The sequence below is a fragment of the Anas acuta genome, chromosome 4, assembly GCF_963932015.1.
Source record: "Anas acuta chromosome 4, bAnaAcu1.1, whole genome shotgun sequence".
Lineage (NCBI taxonomy): Eukaryota > Metazoa > Chordata > Aves > Anseriformes > Anatidae > Anas > Anas acuta.
This window is the reverse complement of record NC_088982.1, coordinates 70,103,287-70,128,500: the sequence shown is the minus strand read 5'-3', so window position 1 is coordinate 70,128,500 and position 25,214 is coordinate 70,103,287. Positions and strand designations below refer to the sequence as shown.

The window sequence follows — 25,214 nt, the reverse complement described above, 5'->3', positions numbered from 1 at the left end:
TCGCTACAGCCTCCTTTAAGGTATCTGTAGAGAGCGATAAGGTCGCCCCTGAGCCTCCTTTTCTCCAGGCTGAACAAGCCCAGCTCCCTCAGCCACTCCTCGTAGGACTTGTTCTCCAGGCCCCTCACCAGCTTCGTTGTCCTTCTCTGGACCCTCTCAAGCACCTCGATGTCCTTCTTGTAGCGAGGGGCCCAAAACTGAACACAGTACTTGAGGTGCGGCCTCACCAGAGCCGAGTACAGGGGGACGATCACCTCCCTAGCCCTGCTGGTCACACTGTTTCTGATACAAGCCAGGATGCCGTTGGCCTTCTTGGCCACCTGAGCACACTGCTGGCTCATATTCAGCCGACTGCAACCCACTGCAACCTTGTTGGTTTTTGTTGCAGAGTCCCACACCTTGACCTCAGTTTGGTCCCATATTTCAGGCTCATAAACTGTCTGATTGTTAATTAGGAGAATAAGCTGTAAGGTTACCAGGACAGTCTCTGTTACTAAGGACGTATGATTCCCCATAATGTGCAACTGCTTACCAGCGAGGGGCAGCTGTGTGCACGGCTCCGCTTCTCTCAGCTCCAGCTTCTCTCCAGCTCCGGTGCGCCTGTTTCCAGTGACTTTCTGTACGAGCTTCTCTGAGCAGTTTGCTGAGTTTGGCCGAACCGATCTTCATGAGGCAATCAAAGGGCCTGTTCCAGTCCTGGACTCCATTCTGCCAGCCTGTTCCTCTTCACTTCTTCCTGCTTCTTTATTGATGACATAACTTCATCGTGTTGCCTTTTTTATCTTGAGGGCAGTTTCCCCTCTTATACCCTTCACCACACAGCAGTTCTTTTCAAAACAACTTTTAATCGGTCAAACAACTTTGAACGTAACAACAGCAGCAAACACCCAGAAACTTCCATGCCTCAATGGCTGGAGAACAAGAGAACCTGGAGACTGCATGGAATCTCCTGAATCACCCTCCTTTGTTCCTTCTAAACTCTTTTATATTCCTTATGGCCTCATCCTTAAGAGTCAAATGTTATCTCAGTCACGGGGTTTTCCAACCCCCATGGCCACATTCCCAAATCTCCCCCTTCTTTATTAATATCAACCATTTTCTCGACACGAATTACCACGCCATATATAACAAGCTTTTGGGGACAGGCAGCTGCAAGGAGCCTACAGAAACCCCCAAAATAAGGCATCTGAAACTCACATTTAAGTTGATCTTGTTTACGCTCCATTTATTAAAACACTATTCATCTTTTTGGGAGAGGCAGCTCCAAGGAGACTACAGAACCCCTCAAAATAAGGCATCTAAAACTCACATTTAAGGTGAGCTTGTTTATGCTCTATTTATTAAAACACTATTCATCTGTTTGGGAGAGGCAGCTGCAAGAAGCCTACAGAAACCCCCCAAATAAGCATCTTTCGCTTACACTGAAGATCAACTCATTTAGGATCCATTTATTAAAACCCTATAAATATTTAATCTTTTAAAGTATTTGTGTTTCCTATATCTTAATCGTGTCTTCCTCTTCATCACTTACTCATTCTTCCTCGTCTTCCTCTTCTTAGCTCTGGCTTTCTCCTTTTTAGCCTTGAAAGCCAGCTCCTCTTCCGCCGTCGGGTCTGTGGCCTCGGTGATCTCCGGCCCGTCGGGGTATTCTTTTTGCACTGGCTCAGGCAGTGCAGGTGTATGGTTTTCTGGGCTGTATTTGTGACCCCAGCCAAAGTAGATATTATTAAACTTCCTGAGGGGAAAAAAAAAAAAAAACGGTGAAAAGTTCACACCATCTGCCTGCAACAAAATAGCGATCAGTGCAGATCCTCTCAGGGCTCCTTACTCTGCTGTGCAAATAGAGTGCAAGCTCCCTGTAACACTGTTTAAAGGAACACATCTCTTTCTAGCTGTTGGATTCACTGTGTCCAGCTCTGGGGCCCCCAGCACAAGAACGATGTGGAGCTGTTAGTGTAGGTCCAGAGAAGGGCCATGAAAACGATCAGAGGGCTGGAGCAGCTCTCCTGTGAAGACAGGCAGAGAGAGCTGGGGATGTTCAGCCTGGGGAAGAGAAGGCTCCAAGGAAACCTCAAGCTGAAAGTTTTCAGTCCTGAAGTATCAAAGCTTTTCAGTACTTAAAAGGGGTCTTAAAACAAAGACGAGGAGAGACTTTTTCTAAGGGCATGTAGCAACAGAATAAGAGGTAATGCTTTTAAAGTGGAAAGAGGGTAGATATAGACTAGATATGAGGAAGAAATTCTTTGAGGGTGCTGAGGCACCAGAACAGATTGTCCGCAGAAGCTGTGGATGCCCCATTTCTAGAAGTGTTCAAGGCCAGGCTCGTCTACCTGGGCAACCTGGTCTAGAGGGAGGTGCCTATGGCAGTGGGGGTGGAACTGGAGGATCCGTAGGTCCCTTCTAACCCAAACCATTCTATGCTTGCATACCTTCCACTTAAAAATCGCCAAGTGCAAAAAGGATGAATGCTACACTCTGTCACTGTGCGATATTGCAGTATGACTCCAACTTCACCTTAGTAACATAAATCCATTCCCGACACCCACTCCAGTGCCCATTTAAAGCTTCTAGTGGTAGTGACTGTACTGTGCCTAACAGAAACAACTGAAAATTAGAACAAAAGAAGTAAGCTCATTTGTAAAAAGCACCACAGACCCAAGAATACAGGTTTTAAATCCAGGACTGTGGCCAGGCACTAACCGGACATGTACATGCATCAGTTTTCTGATAGCATTTCCAAAGATTCTTCATTTCCAGTCTTGAACACATACTGATGCTTTGCACTCTTAAGTGGCTTTCTCTATCAGTCCCAGAAATAGTTACAATTCAGTCAATAAATTAATAAGAAACCAAATTTGACTTCATTGGGCATGTCTGTGTTCAGCGTATAGTCTGTGTTGTAACCATGTCAACTGGCTACTCACGTGCCAGATGCAAAGGCATATGCTCCAGGCCATCGGTGCGACTGAAGGATTGCAACAGCATATTGAGGGATCAGGTTTGTAGAAGGCTGAGCTGTCCAAGCAGGGATGTTTTGAATTCCTGCAGGCAGCCAAACACACGCTACATGAATAAATTGACTTACAAGCCACTACAAAATATTGAGGACTGAGCTACAAGGCTTTCACAGAACTCAGGCAACGCTTATATTAAGATGCATGTTAGAAGAACTAAGTCACAAGCAATAAATGTAGACATTGTGTTCAGACAGGTGGTTTGGATGCAGGGGCAGTATCACATGGATGCCAACAGTCCCATACAGAAAGGATCATGTTCTTGAAATGCAGTAGTGCTCGCTGCTGTTTCTTTTGTCAAGGATTGTTTATCACTGAGGGATAAATTACATACGTATTTCACCCTGATCAAAGAATGGGGAGTAGAAAAATAATTTGCTATGGCTACAGTCTAGTATTTAGGTTTCCATATCTCTAGGAGTTGCTGCAGTATGTGCTAGAGGATATAAATTCTTATTTGTCTATCTATGCATGTGTGAATATATATTTATTTTTGTGTGCATGCTTTTCTTCTGCCTATAAAGGTGATGGAAAAATAGCTGAATGTATTTCAGGGGTGAGCTGTCTGGAACTTGCAGTAGCCTGACATATCTGAATATTTTTTCCCTTTATTCTCAGCAGGAGTGTAACTAGTAAACTCAATCATTTCAGTTTTAAGGTCGATTCTGTTAACCATTTCACATTTGATTAATTTTGTAAAAGAATGTGGTTACCCTACCATGGCAAACTACATTGTTCTGTGAAGCGTCAGAGGCCTGTAACTTCAAATATTTACTACCTAAATGCCAACAATCCCAGTGGCTCTATCAAAAATCATACTCCATGAGGAGTACCTTCATCTTCAGACAGTGGAGTGAGAAGGGGAGGTCCTATTTCTTGCTGTAGTTCATCTGGCTCCTCCTCTTTCTCTTCCTCCTCTTCACCTTCCTCTTCTTCTTCCTCTGATTTTTGTGAAGGGTTAATCCAAACACAACGACCCTAGAATCAGTAAGGCAGAATAATAAATACACGCAACAATCAGTGAAGAAATGCAAGCCAGTTAAAACAATTGGTTCACACACAAGCGCAAGTGGGGGAAAAAGAAAAAAAGATGTATTCCAGAATTGGAATGTTGTTGACAGAGAGCTGTACGTATCCTCTTGGCAGAGTGCTCTCTTTATCCCTCATTCATTCCTTATCCCTGCTTACTATTGCAGAATGACCCCATGGCTCTCTGATCAGCTTTCAGCTATTTTGTAGTTTTCACTTAAGTACAACCAATCCATGCTGATACTTATCCATGCTGATACTTATCCATGATGACACTTATTGGCTGGGATCATATCATTAAGCAAACATATATTTCAATATTCATCTTGTGAAGAGACAGTAACTTGTTGCTGGCCTTCATTGGGCACAAACATGCTAGCATTCCCTGTCCCTTCCTTGTCAGGCACAGGCTGTGAATATGCACAGAAGACAGACAGAACATCCTGTCCCTGTGCACCTGGGCCCAAGTCTAAACAATGCACGTGAGAAGTCTTACCTTGTACTCTGTATTTCAGTTCAACAATTACAGAACACAGAAGGCACGAGAAAGACCACAGCATCCCATGTTTTTATGCCAAATTATCTTTATGTTTACAGTGAACAGAAGACAGGAATTTAGTTCAATCCTTGCCTGTTGTCTGTTGGGTTTGTATCCTTGCTGGATTGCCAGTTATTTCAAGCTGAGAGATGAACACTTACAGACTTTAAAGACTTAATTCCTTTTAAAGTCTGCCTTGTTTTTTAGCTACCAGTCAGAGGAACATTACAAAATGTTCTTAAAATTCTAATGGTAACAGATTTTACTTTTAGAACTATTGCTTTGCTGGCAATAAAATTAAACTTTAGTTCCTAGCACTTGCTCTTATTTTACACGACCATTCTTAAGTTGGTATCCAGGAAAGATGACTGCATTAGTAAAACCTCTTTCCAGCACTAACCTGATATAATAAATATTTTATGCTACAATTGTATTTACAATGTTTTGGTTTTAAGTTTTGAAGCTTTTTTGTTTGCATGTTTCACAGCAGAAAGCAAGCAACGGAAGGTAAACCAGAAGAAAACACCAATTAAGTTTTGTTTAGCATCTGAAAGCTATCTGAAGCTATCTGAAATTTAGCATCCTATCCAAGAAAACAGAATTAAAAATATTTCTGTCAAGCGAGGATTTCAGGAGAGGTAACCCAATGTAGAAGACTGCCAGAAATAATTATCTATCAAGGCCTAATCCTACATGATTATCTATAGAAAGGTTTGCACCTGAAGATGGAAAAAATCATGAAACACGCGTATATTTAGGAACTTTCTCATATTTAAATATGTGCAACACATTTATATATGATAGAACGTTTCTAATACATTTTCTGTAGAAAATCTTTTCAGTCCAGTCCTGTTTCTGGTGAATAGTACAAATGGGTGGGTGAGGGGTTTCATTTACATTCTGAAGCACTACCGGGAGAATGGCCTCTGAGGTCAGTGTGGCCTACGGGAGGACCTACCTGCTTTAAAATACTCGGCACATAGTGTACCCACGTGGAGAGAGACTCCACCATTTCAGCCACAGAAAGAGGCTGGAAATCCGGGTTTTCTTCACATGCATCTCTTCCTCCTCCCCCTTCCTCATCTTCATCTTCTTCCTCCGCAAACTGGTAAAATCCATTGGGACAGACGTGGGTTCCTGCTGAGATGCGAGCTATCTGTGCACGCAGGTAGTTGGCCTCATTTCCAGGGAAAGGAGGGAAGCTCACAACAGGGGCATCCAGCCTACCAGTGAAGAACTTCTTGATTTGCCTGGCACAGACAATCTGTGCTGGTGTCACTGGAGGCAACTTCACCCAGGGTTTGCCAGGCTCATTACAAACAAAGTAGATGTATTTGTTAGCCCCAGTTCCGTTTTCTTCTTTTGGGATGACAGGTGGGGGCTTGTAGGTAGACTTTGGTGGCTCATCTTTTTCTTTCTCCTCGTCTTCATCTTCACCCAGCCCTTTCTCTCCTTCTTCAGGAACTTCTTCTTCCTCCTCTGTTTCCTCCTCCTCTACTCCCTCCTGGAACTGTACTTCAGCTATAATATAGTTCATCTCCAGGCCCAAAATTTTGCCCCAGAAGTGACATGTCTGGATTGGCTGGGCACTAACGAGTTTTTTAAGGGCAAGAAATATGTGATAGTATTCATCTTTGCTCAAGCCAATTCCAGCCTGCTCAAAATAAAAGGCTGTTTCCATCACATTAGGTAGAGGAGTCTCTCCCTAGGAAAGAAAATTGTGAGTTAGAGCTGAGTAATAATAAAATGATCTATTTGAAAGATTGAACAATTTATCTACTGAAAGTCATACTTCACTTTCCTATAGCGCGCTCTCTCAAAAAGCTCTGCTGACATTCATTTACATCTCCCACTATCATTTAGAAAAATTAAAAATGACATTGTAAGGATAAAGAAGAGAACACAGATGAAGTGCAGCTTTTAGAATACAAGATCTCAATTTTCAAATTCACTTTTTAATTACTGCAAAGTACAGAAAGAATTCTCATGAGGGATCTGCAAAGGACTTCAGTGCTAGCACACCTTTTCTGTATAAGAGGCCTTGATGCCTGGAAACAGTGCTGCTGCATTGCCTCGTGTTTGTGGCAGATGCACATGGGGAAAGCAGAAATAGATTTTATACATTTAGACACCAGGGCAACAATATTTCTCTGCAATGAATGTTGTTCTTTTGGATACTTTGCATAAAGCTCCCTTCATTATTTAAGATGGAATCGGTTAGAGTTGGTATGAAATACTGTCCCCTGACTGAAGTCACTAGTAACACCCCAGCTGGATTCAAGAGGGGCAAGACTATGCTGGGAATGAGGATTTTATTACGTGTTTCCATTCGCTTTATGACCAGTCTCTCATTTCATGGCTGTAGGGGATTAAAACATCCTGCACAACAGAGTAGGGAATTGGGAAGAAGTAGTGTTGGTTTCCCATGGAATATCCCTGGCTCTTTCAGGTTTATTACGTCAAAGCAAGGTAGATACAAGTATGAAAAATTCCCTTCTGAAACATCCCACTTTTGTCCATTTTTTACCATCACATACTGTAGACTGTTACTGTAAAATTAGTAACAGTCTATGGAAAAGATGCAATAATGTATTTTCTATCGTTAGGATTTATATTCTATGATGGCAATTCATTTGAATATATCCTGGTAACTTGATATGAAAATCAACGTCTTATTATCTTTTGTTTCCCGTAGTTTTTACAAGAATTCTCTTAATTTTTCTTTGGGTACAAATACTTCCATATATAACCAACTGAATACTGAAAATTTCCCTGTTTAATGAAATGGCTTTTTGATTCTAATAGTTTTTTCTTCTTGTAAGCATATATTATTTTTTTCTAGTTGGAGAAGGAAGGACTGGAACTGCAGCTGGAGCTGGAAGGAACACCATATTCTCTATCTTACCGTAGCAGTTGTGCACAATATTCTGAAAGAAGTATCCAGAATTATGATTACTTTAGATAAAGAAATATCAGGTTTAGATAAAGAAAAGAATTTGGGTGGCATATTCCAGGTTGAACAAGCGTATGAGAGATACTGTAAACTTTCCTTTCTATTTATCATCTCCACAACATCTATGCTTTTAAAAGCTTGGGATACGAGACTTACTGCAGCAACTAAATTCCAAACTAAGTAACCAGCTGTGTTTTCTTCACAACTTGACACGGGACCAACTGAACTGTGAAGAGGGTACATGCTACTGCGGCTGTAACCATTTCATGCGATCACGAGAGGCAATATTATGAGGGAGACCACCACTTCCACCTTTTCTCTTCTGCCTTCCTGCCACCTGCCACCCATCTCTCCAGTATATTTGATATCTATTGGTGCCTGATAATAACTCACTACGTTTTCGTCTAGTTCTTCATCTCCTTCTTCATATGACTTGAGGAACAAACTTTTACTCCTTTCTGCAGATTCAAACGTTGGAGGCATTGCAGGTTCATCTCGAAGAGTATCCATTTTTTTCCGAAATTGAGCCCACTTCACATCCTTGCTGATATTCTCAATTATGTCAACCACATCTGTGGGCTGTTCATCCAGGATCTTTGTTAGCGTATTAGCAAGATGATCGTATCTGTCATATGAATATAAGTATTATTACTAACCTACTATTACGGAAGTCTTAGAATATTGTTTTTAATATCAAAAGTACAAGGTAATCACCTGGGCGTCAAAGAAATCGGAACAGTTAGATGCAAAGGGATCATGCAGCATTTTGGGAAATTAGACTTGAAACAAGCCTCTTTGCAATATTATCAAGAGTAGCCTCGTCTTCCATTTTTCGTTTACCCCACATCTGACCAAGGAGCTAACGCAGAGTTCAAGCCTGGCCTTAATCTAATCGAAGGCTCTTTGAACACCATAAATTCCCTTTGGAATTTGGATTGAAAGGGGCCGGACACACAATTATAGCATAGCGATTAAACGCTGCATTTATAACATGTTCTGCTTTTCTATACTCTGCCGTCCCTGACAGCATAGCCCTCTACCCTGTCACCACCACTCTCATCCTGCCCTTTCCTTTTTGTCTCTTTGGCAGACTTACAAGTTGAGGCCAGACGTCGTGCTGCTCGTCAGCAAGTAGGCTTTTGCATTCTGCATTGCCAGCATTCGGGCTTCGGGATCTGGTACTGGATCATCGTACGGGCTGTATCCTGGCTGATAGAGCCCGTAACCGGGCTCGTGTGGCTGATAGGGGCCGTGCCCATCCTCATAGGCTTGGTAAGGCTCCTGTCCTACTCCGTATGTCTGACGGGCACTTCTTGGCTCCTGTGTTTGGCAAGGGTCAAATCCCAGTGCTTGCGACTGATCCGCGCCTTGGCTCGCCTCCTGCGAGTCCTGTCCCTCTGCATACAGCTGGCTGAACCCTTCTGGCACCTGGTGCTCAGGAGAGGCTTGTTCCATCCCCTGTGGGCGATACCGAGTTAGGGTCAGCAATTTATAGGGTGCCCGGCCAGCACTGTCCCGTCAGCAGGGCTCTCAGCAGGGTACTGAGGGCGAGACCCTCCTTCACAGCCCCCACCCCACCTCCTGGCGTTCCCGGGAACCTGCTCCCGCTTCTGACTCCTCAGGAGGAGACCGCTCGGGGTCGTCCTGGGGCTGCCCGGGGCTCTCTCCGGGCTCCTCGGGAGGCTCGGCCGTGGCGTCCATGAAGCGGCCGCCGTTGCCCGTTGCCAGGGCCGCGGGGCCCGGAAGGGGTGTGCCCGGCGGCAGGGCCGGACCCCGCCGCCATTTGGCGCCGCGCCCCTGGGCTCCGCCATCACGGGTGGGCTGCGAGGGGGCAGCGTGAGGGGCGTCCCCGCTTCCCCCCTGTAGCCAAGTGTCAAAATGCCCAGGACGAGGTTCAGCGGTACAGGGGAAGAGCCTGATGGCTGTTTCCTCGAGATGTGCTTGACAGCCGTGTGGTAGCGCAGTGGGGGATGCTGTGGCAGCTCCCTCAGGTGTCGTGCTGCAGCGCTACCGACTACAACAGGTGGTTGAAGTTAAAGTTTAAAAGCTTCACCGTATGGCAGAAAGTTTCTCATATAAATCGTCTCCTGCGTTGCTTGTGATCAGGCTCACCTCTTCTTCTTAATTGCTTATGGCCTAGTCAGTAAAGATCTCTTACTAGTTGACTAAACACATACCTAGTATTTGATGAGGAGGCTGTAAAACAAATAGCTGTTTTTTTCTTAAGCCCTTAGGCTAGCACATTTGAACAGACATTTAAAGCTGGCCGGCCCTAGAGTAAGTGTCAAATGTTTTGTAAAATTTTGACGTGAAAAACAATACCGTGCCAGGGTATCCGAGGGAAGAAATCGATGCTGTACGCATCTCTACAAAATGCCCTGTTCACATTATAAAACCAAATACCGCAGCTGTTTGACTGGTAAAATATGCTTAATCTGTGATCAACGGATGAATTAACAGAACTTTTTATAAGTACAGTTTATTTTGGGTGCTTCTTAGAAGTAACCAGAAAGAACGAATTCTGACGAGGCCTCGCAAATTGCTTTCCAGTTCCAAGAGGGAATGCCAGAAGTACCACAGAGGAACCTGACTCTGAAGAGCAGCAACAACAAAACAGCTTTCCACATCCTTTCATGGGCAAAAGGAGAATTTGAGAGTTCCTGTACAACACCCCTGTGATGCCAAAAGTTAAGGTAAGGTCATGAAAATGTTAATTCTTCAACACGGAGAGGTTTTGACTTCCTGGTATTGGCAAGGCATTTGCCCAAGTTCCTCATTTTGCAGATGTATTTGCAGAGCTTACACATCAACTGCAGAGGGCGCGACAGTACTTGTGAATTGCTTTTTATGTGCTATCTGTAGTTCTTATTTGGAGGAAAACCTTGATTTGTTGTTTAGTAATTAATTTCTCTAAAATGTATACAATTATCATTATTTGTGTAATGTCTTGTGAGGCACCTGCTCAAGAAAAGTCAAGTGCTTTATCTTTACAATCTCTGTTAGCAAAGAAAGAGAAAATGAAGAGCATGTGTAATTTGCTATAGTGTTACTCTGTGCCTTTGCTATTATAGAGATTATTAAATGTACGAGGGGCTCAGGGCAGAGAGTACCTCAGTGCAGAAGGATGTTTTATCAACGTGGTGTCATGAGCTCTTACCAATAAAGAAGAAGAGCAACTGAATACATACAGTAATACTGCAGAATTTCACTGTGGCAAACACCATCAGTAGGATGTGTTAATTAGCTGAAGAGTAACTAAAGTATTTCCTAATGTTTTCTCTTTCCAAGGGAGATGTGCTAATGGCTTGTGTTGATACCTGACCACAGCAGATGCAATGGTCTCTCTCGTACTATGAATTCAAGACATTTTTTCAACAGCACTTTTTAAACTGAAATCTTGGTGTCTGCTGACTTCCAGTCGCAGATCCAGAGGTGACATATAAAATGCCACATGTAGAACTGAACGTTTGTTGCACTGTGGTAGTTTCATTGCTGAATTTTGAATGTGCTTGCACTGGTAGGGGAATCTGAATAGAGCTTCCCATTTCACATGGGAATCCTTCTGTGCTGTGTTAATGTGAAGGCAATCATTGAATTAAAAAGCCCAGTTGCAGGTCCCACATGTGTGAAGAAGCATGCTTTCACCATCAGACTGGTAAGTAGCAGCTGTAACCACTGAGGTGGTTCCTGTGCAGTGGGCAAGGCAAGTTTCTCTGCCTTTTGCCCTTGTCTTAGGAGCTGGGTGCCAATGCTTTCTGTGCAGAAAATATTCCTGCAAGCAGCTGCCAGGTGTGCTGTCTGTCAGCTCGGTCGAGAGGAAGGCCTAATTAGTCAATTTTTAGGTTGCAAATCATGTTTTAGGCTGAAGTGCCCCTGAGCATGTAAAGATGAACTTTACCTTCTCCTTTAATGTATGTTTATGAATTAAGTACATGTACTTATGGTCAATCTGCATGCAACTGAAAGACTTCAAGAAAAAAGGTATGAAAAGACTGTGAACTACAAAACTACTTCTTATGTTTTTTCTCTGTTCAGAAGCTAGCAATGTTAATTTCTCCTCAGTTCCAAAGCAGTTTCACACAAATTTATACTCAATTAAATACACAAGTGGCTTTAACTATGTAAAGTCTATCTTTTATTCTATTTTTTGTTTTGTTTTTTTGTTTGTTTGTTTTTAAACCCTAAGCTAAATGAGTGCTGGCAGTCAGAGGTGCTTTTCCATGAGGCAATGTTATTAGGAAGCTGAGAGACCATCCTCCTTCTGGAGGGGTCTGATGGGAAATGTGGAAGGCGCTTTGCAGAGAATAATAATCATTTGTAGAAATCTGATGCTGGTTTTTGCTCTTGCTGCAGTTGGTGGGAGCTTTATTATGGACTTAGTGAAAGTAAGATGATGTCCTTTGTCATTTCATCAGCACTTGACTCCCATAACCCGGTTTGTGTGGATGAACAGATTTTAGTCCTGATTTGAAGGGGAGAGTTGCCATGGTTAAGGCTGAGCATGACTTTGCATCCAGAGGTGTGAATTCTGTATTTTGCATCCCCTGAGTTCAGAAAATCACCCTGACTTACAGGAAAATGCTGAATAAATGCATTTAATTATACGTGGCTGTGATTGTGGTGATGTAAGGCAGCGAAATTTCAAGGTGGGAGAAAATCTTCTATCGCTTGGTAATCTGAGTGCTAAACCTGTGTTGTTAACAAAGCTCTTGTTATGATAGCGACCTGATGAGGATTTTTGGTGTGAAAAATGCAGGACGTGGAAGTTTTTCAGGTAGTGGGTTGTAACGTCTTTGTGCCTGATTTCTGTTCCTGGAGGTAATGGCATTTCTCTCTTTTGGGGAGCTGTGAGACTGACTAAAACTTGCAGTTTGCAGTGGACGCTACGATTAGTGCTTTCTAAGTGCTGTATCTCAACTTTATCAGAATTTTCATTGATTTTGGCATGTCGTTTCCTGTCTTTCAGTACCATCACAGAGCTGTGGGTTTTGCTGTTATTTATGAGGAGAAAGCATGGTTTTCTGGCAAAAAGGACGTTAGCCGTTGAGCTTGTTTAAGTACATCCTGGGTTTAAGCAGTGTCAGCCGAGATGCTTTGTCCTGGTGCTCAGAACTTGTCTGTTTCTTACAAGTCAATTAGATCGCAGCTGCTGCAGGCTTCACAGGCTGTGTGGAGTGATAATTGCGAGGGTGAGATGAAGAAAATGTTGGTCCTTGCTGGTACGTTACAGCTGCAGTAAGATCAAGTGGGCCTGTTCTGGAGCCATGCAGGGCCAGCTCAGCTTCTCTTCCGTGCTTCTGTAGGCTGTTAGGTGGAGAAGTCCAAGCGGCTGGCTGGAGCAGGGCCTTGCCTTCAAGTCTAACTCTTCTTCACTGTGTTCCTGAACTATTTCTCATCAACTCTGTTGCGTTGAGCCCCACAGATCCTCGTGGTTGTGCTGTTGAAGAAAATGGGCAAATTTGGTGGTCAGAATCTAATGTCTTTACTTGCTCCAGGTGTGACTGTGCAGGAGTGGTGTGGTGTGTGTGGGGGCAAGACCCCATTCTGCTCTGCCTCTCACAGCCTTGAGCGATCTTCAGGAGCACAGCAAGGAGACAGAAGCCAGTGAAGTTCTCCTGGGGTGGTGGTGGGATGAAGAGGAGGGGAGGTTGTGTTCAATAGAGAAATTCTTGGGCATTTTGTTTCTGTTGGTATTAGATTAAGAGAAAGCTAAAGTCATAAAAACGGAGCAACAATTTATAGTAAACAAAAAGGAGGCTCACTTTTTAGGTTTGTAAAAACAAACAAAAAAACCCCACCTGTATTTCTGAAAGTGATAAAATGAACTCTTGTATTAGGTACTGCATTGAATTGATAATGATTACATGCGGTAGTTTTGCTCAGCTTCAGCATGAGAATAACTGCAGTCGCTTTGAAAGGATTATACGTTTCCGTCAGCTCCTATTTTGCTGTTCCCCGGCTGTGTGTTGTAGCACTTCTCACTGTAGAATGGATTTGATAATTTTTTTCCCGACTGTGGTAAACCCTCTAGTCTGCAGCAGCAGTGTAAATCAGGGCATAGTGATTCAGCAGTATTTTACAAAAAATGAAGAAATGGAGAGCTGGGCCTGGCATTTTGCCCTTTCAAATGACTAGGAAAAGGACTAGGTAAATATATACTGTGCTATTTGTCAAATACTTATAAAATAGTCTAACATCAAAATCCTGCAGGAGTGTGGATGGCATTGTTCCCGTTATGGACTCTGGAAATGTCCAGGAGGTTCTGAGGAACTTAATGATGTGCAAAAGGTGGTTCACTAGGGCTACGTACATGTGTAAAAATGTTCACACAAACTCCTTACAGGAGAAGCTTGCCATGTTAGCAGATGCTCAAAAATCCATCTTTATATTGTAGTCTTGTCATAAAATCAGCATTACTGAAGTGGCAAGCTTTGGATCAAGCCCATGAGCATGAGGAAGTATTTGAAAAGCTTAGGCATATTACTTTTTTATTCAAAAATACAACTTTTCAGTCCGTATTTTTTTAGCAATGTCCAAGCAAGTTGCCCTGTATTTTGCCATTTTGACTGCGTGATGTGCAATAATTGATTTGTTTGATGATAGCAGCAAGCTCAGAAATAGCGTTTTTAATTTGTCTGCTGAGTTCATACTGCAGCTGTGATCTCTATTTGAAATATAACTCAAAGCATAATGAGGAAGCACGTCTATAAAGTTCCCTCCGTGATGTTTTCCACTAAGGAGAAATCCGGCTGTATCATTGTTACTTTATGAAATACCATGAGATCAGTCATTTTCTCTGGAAATAATTTCTAGAAGTTCAACTATTCTTTCACTGCAAATTGGCCACCTAGGTTCAGTTTGTATTGTTGTAGATAACTGTCCCATTTTCTTCTTCCAGAGACGTAGAATTTCCTGTGAGTTCTACATCTTACTACCTTTATTAACTTATTCTGGCAATAAGCACGTTCACTGGAAAAATATTTTCTTCTTCTTTGCTATTTTTTTTTCTTTTTTATTACTTTGGATATTGCTTCTATTTTCACTGCATTTTCACTTTTTTTTTTTCTGTGAAAAACATGACAAAAACAAGGCAAAAACTTGCAGCAGCAATCAAAAGACTATATTTAGGAGAAGGCAACGGGAGTACCTACAAAGTGTCTCTGAGGTTTGTTTCACTGTATTATACATCTGTAACGTTTCCTAATATCACCACGTTTCTGATACAATGGTTTCCGTCTTATTTTACATATAAATAAGTTTTCCATAGAAAATATGCCTTGAATTTAGATAGTAGATTCTATTAGTCTGTTTTACCTGCACGATATTTATATAACCTTCGTAAACAGCATCTTGCTCACCTGGATTTGAGATTTGCTTCCCTCTTTTATGCTGGTGGTCAGAACTGGTTCTGTAGCTGTCAGTGATGTTTAATCCAGATGCTTTGAACATATTAACCATATATTGATCTGCGTTTCTCTGTCAAAATATGAAAAGGGAAAAAATTGTCCTTGTAGGAAACTCTGAGGGCATCCCTTAAGTATGTAAAAATTAAGGACTGAAACATTTTAATTTTAGCTGTCTGGAGTGAGATTGAGAACTCTTTCTATATCTTTATAGTTAATACACACAGTAAATATAAAATGTTTGGGAATTAAAAGGATGTTACAAACAAGGGATTGCTGAACTCTATGACATGGCAATTCTGTCATGGTATGCTATAAGTGATGCATCTCATTAGGCTTTAATCACCCTTCTCAGAACTTAAAGGGGTCATGGCTATCTCTTTTTTAATTTTTTTTCCAGGGGTCATGGCTATCTTTTTCACATTCACAACTTACAGATCTTCTCCTGAAGTAGAAAGCGACTTTTTCCTTCACTGTCTAAAGGAATAGTTAGGATTTATTTCCTAAAGAACAGCTGCTGGGGGCACGTACCCTTCATTTTAGCCTTGATAGAGCTTGGGCAGGGGAAGAGCTGAATTCAGCTCCCTCAGATCATATTCCCTGCTGCTTCAGAAGGGCAGCTGGGTCTGTCTGAGGGGTGCTGGTTCAGGGCAAAATTCTTCTATCTATTCTGCTTAAGACTGAAAACATGCATTTCATTATTATTTTTTTAACCTTTTATAAAGGAAAACCACGGCTGTAGAGCAAGGCCAATGAGTGGCTTATAAGAGGTTCCAAGTGATCTACTACTGAAGTAGTTTCCCAGGATGCGGAAACTGTGAGAAGAAAACCTGGGGAGCAAAAACTCAAGGTATCACAGTAACTCACAGTAGTTTGAGACTTCTCTTTGAAGAATCTGGGTCAAAACGTGAGCAGTTAATCTGACAGTGTTTTGTTTCTTCAAGTGACCATCGCTTTATTCAGAGGGCCAAATTCCATTGTGAAGTTCAGTACTGAAGCTCTCTGTAGCTCATTGAGACAGCTATGGCTTGAATTCCTGTCTTCCATCAATCAGCATTACACATTTTTCATTAATGATGTTCTATAGAAGTTCTGAGTTTGTACATTTAAAAAATAACAATCTTTTTGCACAGATACAGAGGTGAAGCAAGAAGAATCACTCTTCATGTTTTAGAAGAAAAAAGGCCCACATCTCTTACTTTCAAAGTAGGGAACGCATTTACAAATTGAAAATAAATTACAACACACAAAAATTTAGCAGGGTTAACATGCCTGCCTGTGCTACGTTTCCAATCTCCTTGACAACTCATGGTAATCAGCATTTTAGGTGGAGATTCAATAAATACTGCTCAGTGTTGTTCTGAGGTTTAACTACTGCTTTGAAACAAACGTGAAACTCAAATGAAAATGTTTGCTCAGTGTATGTTATTGGTATTCAAAAGAATATTATGGCTGTGTGGTTCTGAGCTAATTACCAGGTTTAATTATGTACCATTTGGCTTCAGTTTTGCATCCCTGAGCCTTAAAAGACATCTTGTTAACATTCTTCTTTCTGTGGTTATTGCAATAGTGTCTGGTGTGTATCATTGCCATTTATGTGAGTGGTGTACTTGCTAGAATAGGGACGCTTCCTCAGCCTAAGATCTTAAAGATCTTATTCCAGAGTTCCTCAAATCCCTTATCCAGAGTTTGAACTTTATGTAAGTGATGTGAAGACCCTGTATTGACCCCTGTGGAATGATTAATTCAGCACTTCTTCCCATGTGTTCTTAGTCAACCTTTTGCTCTTCCCATTTATTCAATAATTTATTGACCAGACTGTTAACTGTGAATAATTAAAGGCAGTAATAAACCTCCTGGATAGTTGTGAGGTAGCTCACAGAACATTCAGGTCCAGTTTTAACTCACTCCCTCTCCCCTTTTTTTTTTTGTTTTTGTTTGTTTGAGAGCTCTCTGTGTAGGTGTGTCTTCCATATGTGAGGAGGAAAAAGAAAATCTCCATATGAGCTTTTTAGTGTTTAGCAGCTCTGCTGTTAACACAAAAGTAATTCCGATACCTTGCCAGTTTTCATGCTAGTTTAGTTGCAAAGAAATTGCCACCAGCATTATGGCACAAAGAGGAGACCACGTTGTGGCCAAAACAAAACACGCACAACCCCCCCACGCTTCTAAACGTGTCACGATTTGAAAGTATTGCATTTATCTGAACCCCAAAAGTAAAAGTAAAGACTTAATTTTTTTGGCCAAAGGTGGTGAGGAGGATCAATAATCATCATAGTGACTTTGTAAATGAAGACTTCTCTAATTATAAGGCTGTTCTCAGCTGGTTTTAATCAGATCAGTTTTATTGCGATCCATGAAACTCTGCAAGCTTTTGCTACTTGAAAATCTCTCGTGGTGTGTCTGGATCTTTTGATGGTAAATGATGCTATCTTGCTATCTTCTTCCTTTCCAATTTTCTCTACCTGTTCTAATTTTGAAAGTGAAGGAACAAGAGCATTTTGGGATGAGCAGGTAAGATTAAGAAGTGCCAAGAAGCAGTGGGACCACTTGCTAATCAGCGAGTTGATTTCCTGTTAGGGAAGGCAAACAAATTTGGCTAATAATATGCCAGAAGAAAGAAGACATCACAGCTGAAAGTTAGCAGTTAAAGGTAAAATTCATTTCACTTGTGGAGGTGCCACTCTTGGAAGAGGCTGGACTTGCAGTAGCTTCGTTACTGAGCTGGATTTCCTGAATCAGAGCCTTTTGCCCAAGTGATCACTGCAAGAGAGGATGCTCAGACGTTCTTGATAGGTTTCTGAGATCTAGCCCAGAAAGATGTACGGTCTTCTAACAGGCAAAGATGTGGTGAGTTTAACCGGTAGAAAGAAAAGTCCTATTCTGGCTGTGTTATTTCAGGTGTAGGCTCCCTCAGTTTCAGCTGGCTAGATTCCTTCTGGCTCTGGGATTTAAAGAAAGGGCAATTGGCATAGGAGACAACATTTGTAGAAGCAAGTTATCTACTTCGGTGCAATGTACTTCCAGGATTGCGAGTTTCTTCTAGTAATAGATGTGTTTCTGTAAACAGGCAGTAAAGGGAGGTAATTGGGTTTAGGAGCAGCCATTGCTCAATGACAGGAGAACATAATTCATCTGTTGTAATAGATAATAAAGGGTCCATCATGCCTGGCTTGTATTATTCAAGTACTGAAATCTATTAAACCTCTAGGTATGTGAGAGTGAAGAATGAGAGGGACACATGAGTGTTCTTAGTTATTTTATGCGTTTCACCTGAGATGTATAAACTTTTCTGATTAAACAATGTCTCAAACTCTTTTAAGTGCTCCAACTGCTTATCTCCATTATTTTATTAAATCCTAATGTAAACATCAGTTAACAACCTCCCTCCTGCCTCTTTTAATTATGTTTAATGAGCAATTGATCTGAATTAACAGCAGGAGATGCCGTGTCATTCCTATATTTCTAACAGATCTGTTCCCATCATTCTGTGGCTGTATTTGGTGATGAAGGGAACCTGGGATCTGATTCACCAGTCTGGGAGATGACTCAGGGCACGCGTCTTAATGAAGCGCTGCCCCTTCAGGCCTCTGACACTTCTGATGATGTTAAATAACTGTTCATTAGTTTCTGTTTATCTGACCCTTGAGCTGATGAAGATTTTTAATTTTCATCTCCAAGAAGGGCCTTTTAAATTCCTTCCTGAAAGATTCTTCTGCTAACATCTTTGGGGGAGAGAATGAAAAATACTTCAACCAATGCAGAGTAAATAAATGATACAAACCTGAACCACCACCGATCAGCTTGTCTGAAGTGCTCAATTTTCAGTTAGTACACTCAACAATGAATATAAGAGGAATTAGTTGAGTGAGAAACGGTTTTGCTTGTCACGAATTTTAGCTTGGACGTGCTGTTTGAATTAAGGCTGGATGTGTAGTGAATTAGCATGTTTGCCCACGCTGCCCATCCATGACTTTGTTGCACTGCCTTTGGGTTTGTATGACGTTGGGCACTGTCCATTTGCTTTACGTGGAAGAGTTGTATCGAGGGCAGCAAATCTCTGGCTTTATTGCTATGCAAGATTTGAGTCTCCTGAAAGTAGTGGAGCTCTGCAGATGAACTCCAGGCCTAGATTTAAAGGTGTGTGGTGATTCATCTACGTTTGAATGAGTTCTGTAATTTGAAAACAAATGGAAAGCTAAACGCATGTTGTAAGCTCTGTGCTTTGTTGTAAATAACGCGCATCAGTAGGAGCACTTGCTCGCCAGCTGATGGGATGTGTCGCCAATGTTGCTGCTATAAAAGCCTCATCAGCGGACAGTTGTTCAATCAGCCTCCTAGGAAGAGCAGAGAAGATTCCCTCAAATGACGGGAGCTGCATATTTATGGCGTATAATCTGAATGCCATCTGCTAGGAGACAGGTGAGAAACAAAGTGGGGAGAGAAAAACCCCGTTATGGGGAGGGGGCCTTCAAAGAACTGCCTATTTTATACGTATGTATTTCCCAACAAGGGGAATTGCAGCAGAAGGCAGTTACATTTCTGCAGAGTTGTGCTTCTGAACTTCAGACAGAGAGCAACTGGGAACTGTGTAGCTCTCTGGGAGCTACAAGAAATATTTATTTCTTAAATGGCTCAGTGTGCAAAATCAAGGAACTCCCTTCTGTCATTAGGTAATTGTGGCTTGTGGTGGCAGGTGTGCTGGCTCTGGGTTTGGTCGCCAATATGCGAGCAAATGGCATCAGCAGCCTGTGTCTGTCTTACAGAGGGCAGGAGCTCCTCCTGCCGAGAGCTGCTGTTGTGCTTGGCATCTGCTCTAGCATATGGGGATTTCTTGCATCGTGCTGATTAACTGCGGCAGGAACAGTTTTAGTGTCGTTTAGCAAGAGCATAAATATTCTAATAACCTCTGGAGAAGAGATTGTATATTGAAATGCATTTCTTCTGTCATTTGTCTGAGTATTTCAAGTGGACCAGCTTTAATTTGGTGAGTGGAACTTGGTCACAATGGTAGCAAGAATTGACTTCTGGGTTAGATGGGTCAACGTGTGTCAAGTATCTTCGAGTCTAATTGTTGAGAGGCACTGTAGTGTAATGTGAGGAATAGATTGTTACCCCCTCTGTGTTAGGCAAAGATTTCCATTGGTTGACACGCTGAACTTCTGAAATTAAAGATATATATGTGTATATTTTTCCTGGAAGCCAGTGGAATGATTTAATTTCTGCAGACAAGCTTGTGTAGACACCAGGCAAGAGCTGCCCTGGTTTCCTGCAGCAGCCCACGGTTGCCCTTGCAGAAGAGCTGTTGCCTGAAGCAGGCCGGTTCCCTTGGTGTCCTGAGATACAGCTTTCTGCTACAAGCCCTGAATCCCCGTTCCTGTTGGGTATGTGAATCACTGGTGGCCGTTGTTAGGATTTGGGGCCGTGGTCTTTAGGCAAAACAAGCCCAAACTTGATGTGAGTCATTTGGCACGAGAAATGGGTAGATTCCCGGTCATGAAGCGTTCAAGGCATGTGGGACGGCAGTGATATGGAGGAGCTTTCCCTGCTGACAGCTTTTGAAAGGAGCTCACGTGAAGAGCATGCTTGGGAGGCCAAAGCATCTGTGTGTCAGCTCCAAGGCTTCTGGGTGCTCGGAGCTAATGGTAAGTTAATCGTGTACGGAATCATTCCTTAAAGCAGACAGTGAGCCATATGCATGCTGTGAGTGGTGATTTATCAAACTGAGCTGATTGTTAAATAAATGCTCCTGTGCAATTTGTAATGGATGTGGTTTTGGTTCGTATTGATATGACTGGATCTGACATAGTTGTGATGAGTAATTCAGCTTCATTAGAAGGCATCTTAATCCATTGCTGTGCTTTCCCCTAATTCCAAATGGAAGTGCTTTCAGAATGGCCCTAGTAAGAAAAGGGTTGAAATAATTTGTTGCCTGTGTTATTCCCCAGGTTTGCTCAAGGTAGCAGCCCTCGCTTCTGGAAGACCTGCTTCTTTCTTTCAAAACCAACCCATTTCCAAACACCCTTGTACTTTCCTCCTGAAGGAAAAAGCAGGGGTTTTAAAGTCTTGTCTTATCATATGCGTGTCTCAGTCTTGGAAGCCACATTTCAATCTCCATTCTGAGAAGAAGGATGGCACTGCTGCCTTTGAGGTGGCAGCGTGCTCCTTCTAAATGGCAAAAGCGTAGGAAATTCTGGCATGTGATTCTGCTGGGTTGACACATTTATTTCCCAGCCTTGAAAAGTCAGTGCTGCCAGTTGAACCTAGTTATGCTCCAGAAAACACCACCATTGGACTAATGTGTAGCTCCAAAATAAGGCGTTCAGTCTGCTCTATGAGTAGCAGTTGTCGTTTCTATGCAGCGGATAATTTGGAGGTGTTTGTTCATCTCCTTGAGTGGCGAGGTGGCTGTTTTTCAGTTGGTGGGAAGGTTTCAGGTTATAGGAAAGGCAGCTCCGTTTTGGCAGAGGAACAAGCTACTAATAGGTCCCTCTAACAGAGGAAACATTTCGTGTTTCATTGCTAGAAATAAGCCAATGCTGCAAAATTTGAATCAACTCCAAACTTCAGTAAAACTCAGATTTAGGATTTCCTTTCAGGTCTGTTAAAAGATCCACACTAGCTGCAAAATGGAAATCCTAAATCATGTTACAAACTCCTTCAAAGTTAGGGATTATTCTAACGAATCTAAAATTGCACTACTAGAACACTTTTTGGTATTGAAATTGAGTTTAATGCACTTAAGTTCTATGCTTATAGCGACTTGGCTTTGCTGTTTAGAAAAATTAAATTTACGTGTTTTTTTTTTTTTTTTCCTAACCTTTCTTTGCAGGTATCTTTGCAGGTGTTTTCTTTTGGTAGCTCTGCTTCTGGTACTAATCCTTCCTCACAGGCTTGGCAGCCAAGTCTTGCTATAGTCATTGCACTGCATTTCTTCTTCTCAGCATCAGCTAGATTTAATCACTCCCCCGAGCAGAGATGGAAATTGAGCTTGCCTCCAGCACACATGAACTTGGTAAATACTGGTGTGATAGGAGGGAGAAAATGGAAAAGGCTGCAAATCCCACTGCAGTTAATTCCTTAATCCAATATTAAGGATCCTAGGTCTGTCTGTACAAATACTGACTACTGTCCAAGAACATAAAAGCAGTAGTTCAGCCTTAAAAGAGATAGGAAGGAGCACTTCTCTCTCTGGGAAGAGCGTTTAGAAAGAAAATAGGTTTCTTCCATAGAAATTAGAGGTGTGGGTCACCAGCTGGTGTTTATTTGTGCAGTTATGATATGAAAATTTATTTCACGATGCCATCCTAGTCTGTCTTTCTTTTGGCCACTACTGTCCTCTGGGTAGATAACATCTGCCCTAGAACACAATTGGTTTGAGTTTAGTTTGAGTGATACAATCGTTTCCTACTCTTACCCACGTTGGTTATAATGTCTCCGCATGATGCAGAGCCCTAATTATGCACCGGAGCTGATGTCAGGAGAGGAGAAGGGGCAAAGAGATGCATTGTGTTGGTGTCGAAAGATCAGCTTGTAGGCAGATATTTTACGTTTGTTTCCTAAAGCAAACACGTCAGCTACTCTTACGTGGAAGATGTCATGAGAAAACTAGAAAGCTTGTTAGGTAAAATTAGAAATAAGAACAGAGCCTCTGAGTGGATTTGGTAAGTCAGACAAGTAATTCTGAAACATTCATCCTTCATTTATATCAAAATGCTTTTCACAGAGCTTTACAAAACCGGGTATGGTGTAAGAAGGTGGGCTGTTTCTGTCCAATTTATGCACGTTTTTCTGTGCTGGGGATACTTTCCACACCCATTGTGTTGTTTCCTTCTTTGTTCATGGAAATGGTTGTCGTAAGGGATTTTTTCACGGCTCCAAGTCACCCTAAACTACCTGAGCGGGTGTTTAGTGGTGGCAGATCTTGGTTGCTTTGTAGTGAGACAAATCCTGAGGTTCTCCCATCCTCCTGGCTGCTTTCTCCAAACAAGAGAGAGAGTTTTCATGGGGGCGTTGCAGCACATAACCTCACATAGCACAGAAGAGCAGTGGATATTCCTTGCTAGGTAGTAGCTTAAAAATGTGAAGGCAAAGGAATGGTAGTGCCTGGAAAGAGACCAAAGGTTCCCAGGAGTGGCAGGTGGATAACTCTTCAAGGCTTTTAATGACGGCTCTGCAGCTGCAAGACCTAGGTGGATTTCTGGTTGTGGCTGGGGAACGATGTTTGGGAAAGCTGGAGTTGTGAGTTGCGAGGTGCTAGATGTTCTGGCCTTAACGAATACAAGGCTCTGGTCCTGCTACCATTTACCTTGAGACTTGCAGGGGAGGGGACGTGGACTGGGAGATACCGGACCCTGCTCCAAGGGAACCAGGCACTGGGGGCATGGGGATGGCCCGGGAGGCTCAGACTAGACGTGAGGAACAATTTATTTACTGGGAGAGTGGTCAAACAGTGCAACAGGCTGCCCAGCGAGGTGGCTGATGCCCCAAGCCTGTCGGTGCTCCAGAGGCATTTGGGCGATGCCCTTGTTAATCTGTTTTGGCTTTTGGTTAGCCCTGAAGCGGACCCGATGATCACTGAAGGTCCTTTCCACTGAACTGTTCTACTTTAAAAGCTGCATGTGTGCAGGTTTTACATTGCAACTGGCTGCCTCTAAGCAGAGCTGCCCAGAGAGAAATGTCAGTGCGAGATCAGGCAGACAGCCCCTCGCTGCCTTAAATTTAACATACCACCACCACTGGAGCAGCGGGCTGCAATGAAGGCATCATGTCCCCTGATGAATCCCCTTTTGGAGTGTGTCACCAGAGTGCTTATTAAACAACACCGGGCCAACAGGGTCACTGGCCAGCGACTTCTCCTCATTTTGTTTGCACGGGTTTAATGCTCTCCTTCCTTCCCTTTTGCAAATAAATCAGTCAGCCTCTTTGCAGAAAGTGGGTATTCATCAAAAAAGGATAAGAGAAGTAAAATTTTTAGCAATGTTTTGTTGCTAGTCTACCTATCTAGCAAGGTTCCCCTATTCCCTATGTTACTGAGAACTCGCTCCATTTTTAATAATTATTTTAGTGTTGTTTTTTCAATGTTCACATGGAAATGCCCTAGGGAAAAAATGTAGTTATTATCCATTCACCATTTTGTGCTGAGCAGGAAAGGCAGGTCACTTCACTGCTGTGGAGTTGCATACAATGTGTGTTTGCAGTGTACTTAGCAGAGACCAGCCACTTAATTGGGGAACCGAAGGCAGACAGAAATTAGCCATACAGCATCCTGGGGAGGGGGAGGAGGCGAAGTTATCCCCGTTTGCCTGATCACTAGCAAATTGGGATCTGTTTTTGACTGGGTCTTAGGCAAAAGTGTAAAATTCTGGATGCGTAATGTGCTTGTCGTCCAGTTTTTAATTATTTAGTAGCTTAAAAACACTCTGAGAAGGAATGTCTTGTTTTCTAGGATGAGTCTCCTGGAGAGACCTAAGGGTCTTTGATAGCTTCCAGGCACAGAATAAAATGGGAAGTTACTGAGATGTAAGGATGATCCAAAATGAGTTTTTCTCAGGAGCAGGAAATAAAGTGCTTTTATCTTCTGTCAGCTTTCAGGCTACCTGTATTTGCCGCGTCACCTTGTGAAGTTCTTGTGCTTAATCAAATCTGCAATTTTTCACATGCAATTTATCAAAAGAACACATGCAAACCTGACAGGTCTTCTTTGTCTGTGGACGGTAAAGCCTTTTTAATTTGCTCGTGTTTTGCACTGTTCCCACTTAAACCGACAGCTGAGTAAAACCAGGCACTCCTTCGCTTGGTACTTCCACAGGGCTGTGGGGTTTTGGACTCCAGACAAGGCGTAAGGTGTTCCCAAGTGGTGTTGGCAGTGTCAGGTCACTTAGAAACACATCAGCATTGCAAGAGACAGGTAATGCTGGTGATCACATACCTGACTGCTCTCTCATCTCTGTTGATGGCAAATTCGTGTGCAGTGAGGGTGTTAAGCATAGGTCTCTCAATCAGAGCTCCAAGTGGAACTTGTAACTAGGAGGAGTCTTTAAAATAACAGGAGGTGAGCTGGAAAGCATAATACAGAAGAGCCTGTGAGGAGTGGTCTCGAGAACTTTGGGCTCAGCCTGTAAGAACAGAGCTATGGACAGCTCTTGCCATAATCTCGTTCGTATGGCAGCACTTTGCCATCACCCCTAGGTCTGGTTCTTAAAAATGTAGTTGTCTGCTACTGACAGCAAAGTAGGGGATGACAGCAGCTGTGTTAGACGGGCTCAGCTGCTTCC

The 25,214-nt window shown here is 42.5% G+C and overlaps 1 protein-coding gene and 2 long non-coding RNA genes across 5 annotated transcripts in view; 2 read left to right on the top strand and 1 right to left on the bottom strand.

The window, feature by feature from the left end:
• Positions 1–1,198: 1,198 nt before the first annotated feature.
• LOC137856456 (radial spoke head protein 6 homolog A-like) lies at positions 1,199–9,317 on the bottom strand. Its single transcript, XM_068681858.1, is given in 8 exon segments — positions 1,199–1,557; positions 1,560–1,735; positions 2,925–3,042; positions 3,848–3,992; positions 5,540–6,286; positions 7,928–8,159; positions 8,631–8,992; positions 9,113–9,317. Coding segments are annotated over 8 exon segments (1,929 nt in total). The 5' UTR covers positions 9,236–9,317; the 3' UTR covers positions 1,199–1,531.
• A 360-nt stretch (positions 9,318–9,677) lies between these two features.
• The window catches only part of LOC137856459 (uncharacterized), a 33,691-nt gene continuing 18,154 nt past the window's right edge, over positions 9,678–25,214 (top strand). For 2 of the 3 annotated variants that reach the window (XR_011096463.1, XR_011096462.1), the window contains exons 1-2: positions 9,678–9,811; positions 10,085–10,227. This is a non-coding gene — a long non-coding RNA (uncharacterized lncRNA). Of the gene's footprint in view, positions 9,812–10,084; positions 10,228–10,318; positions 11,438–25,214 lie in introns of those variants that run through there. The other variant, XR_011096464.1, reaches the window with a different exon arrangement.
• On the top strand, positions 15,487–16,642 carry LOC137855284 (uncharacterized). The gene is made up of 2 exons (XR_011095671.1): positions 15,487–15,787; positions 15,882–16,642. It is a non-coding gene; the product is annotated as an uncharacterized lncRNA (long non-coding RNA).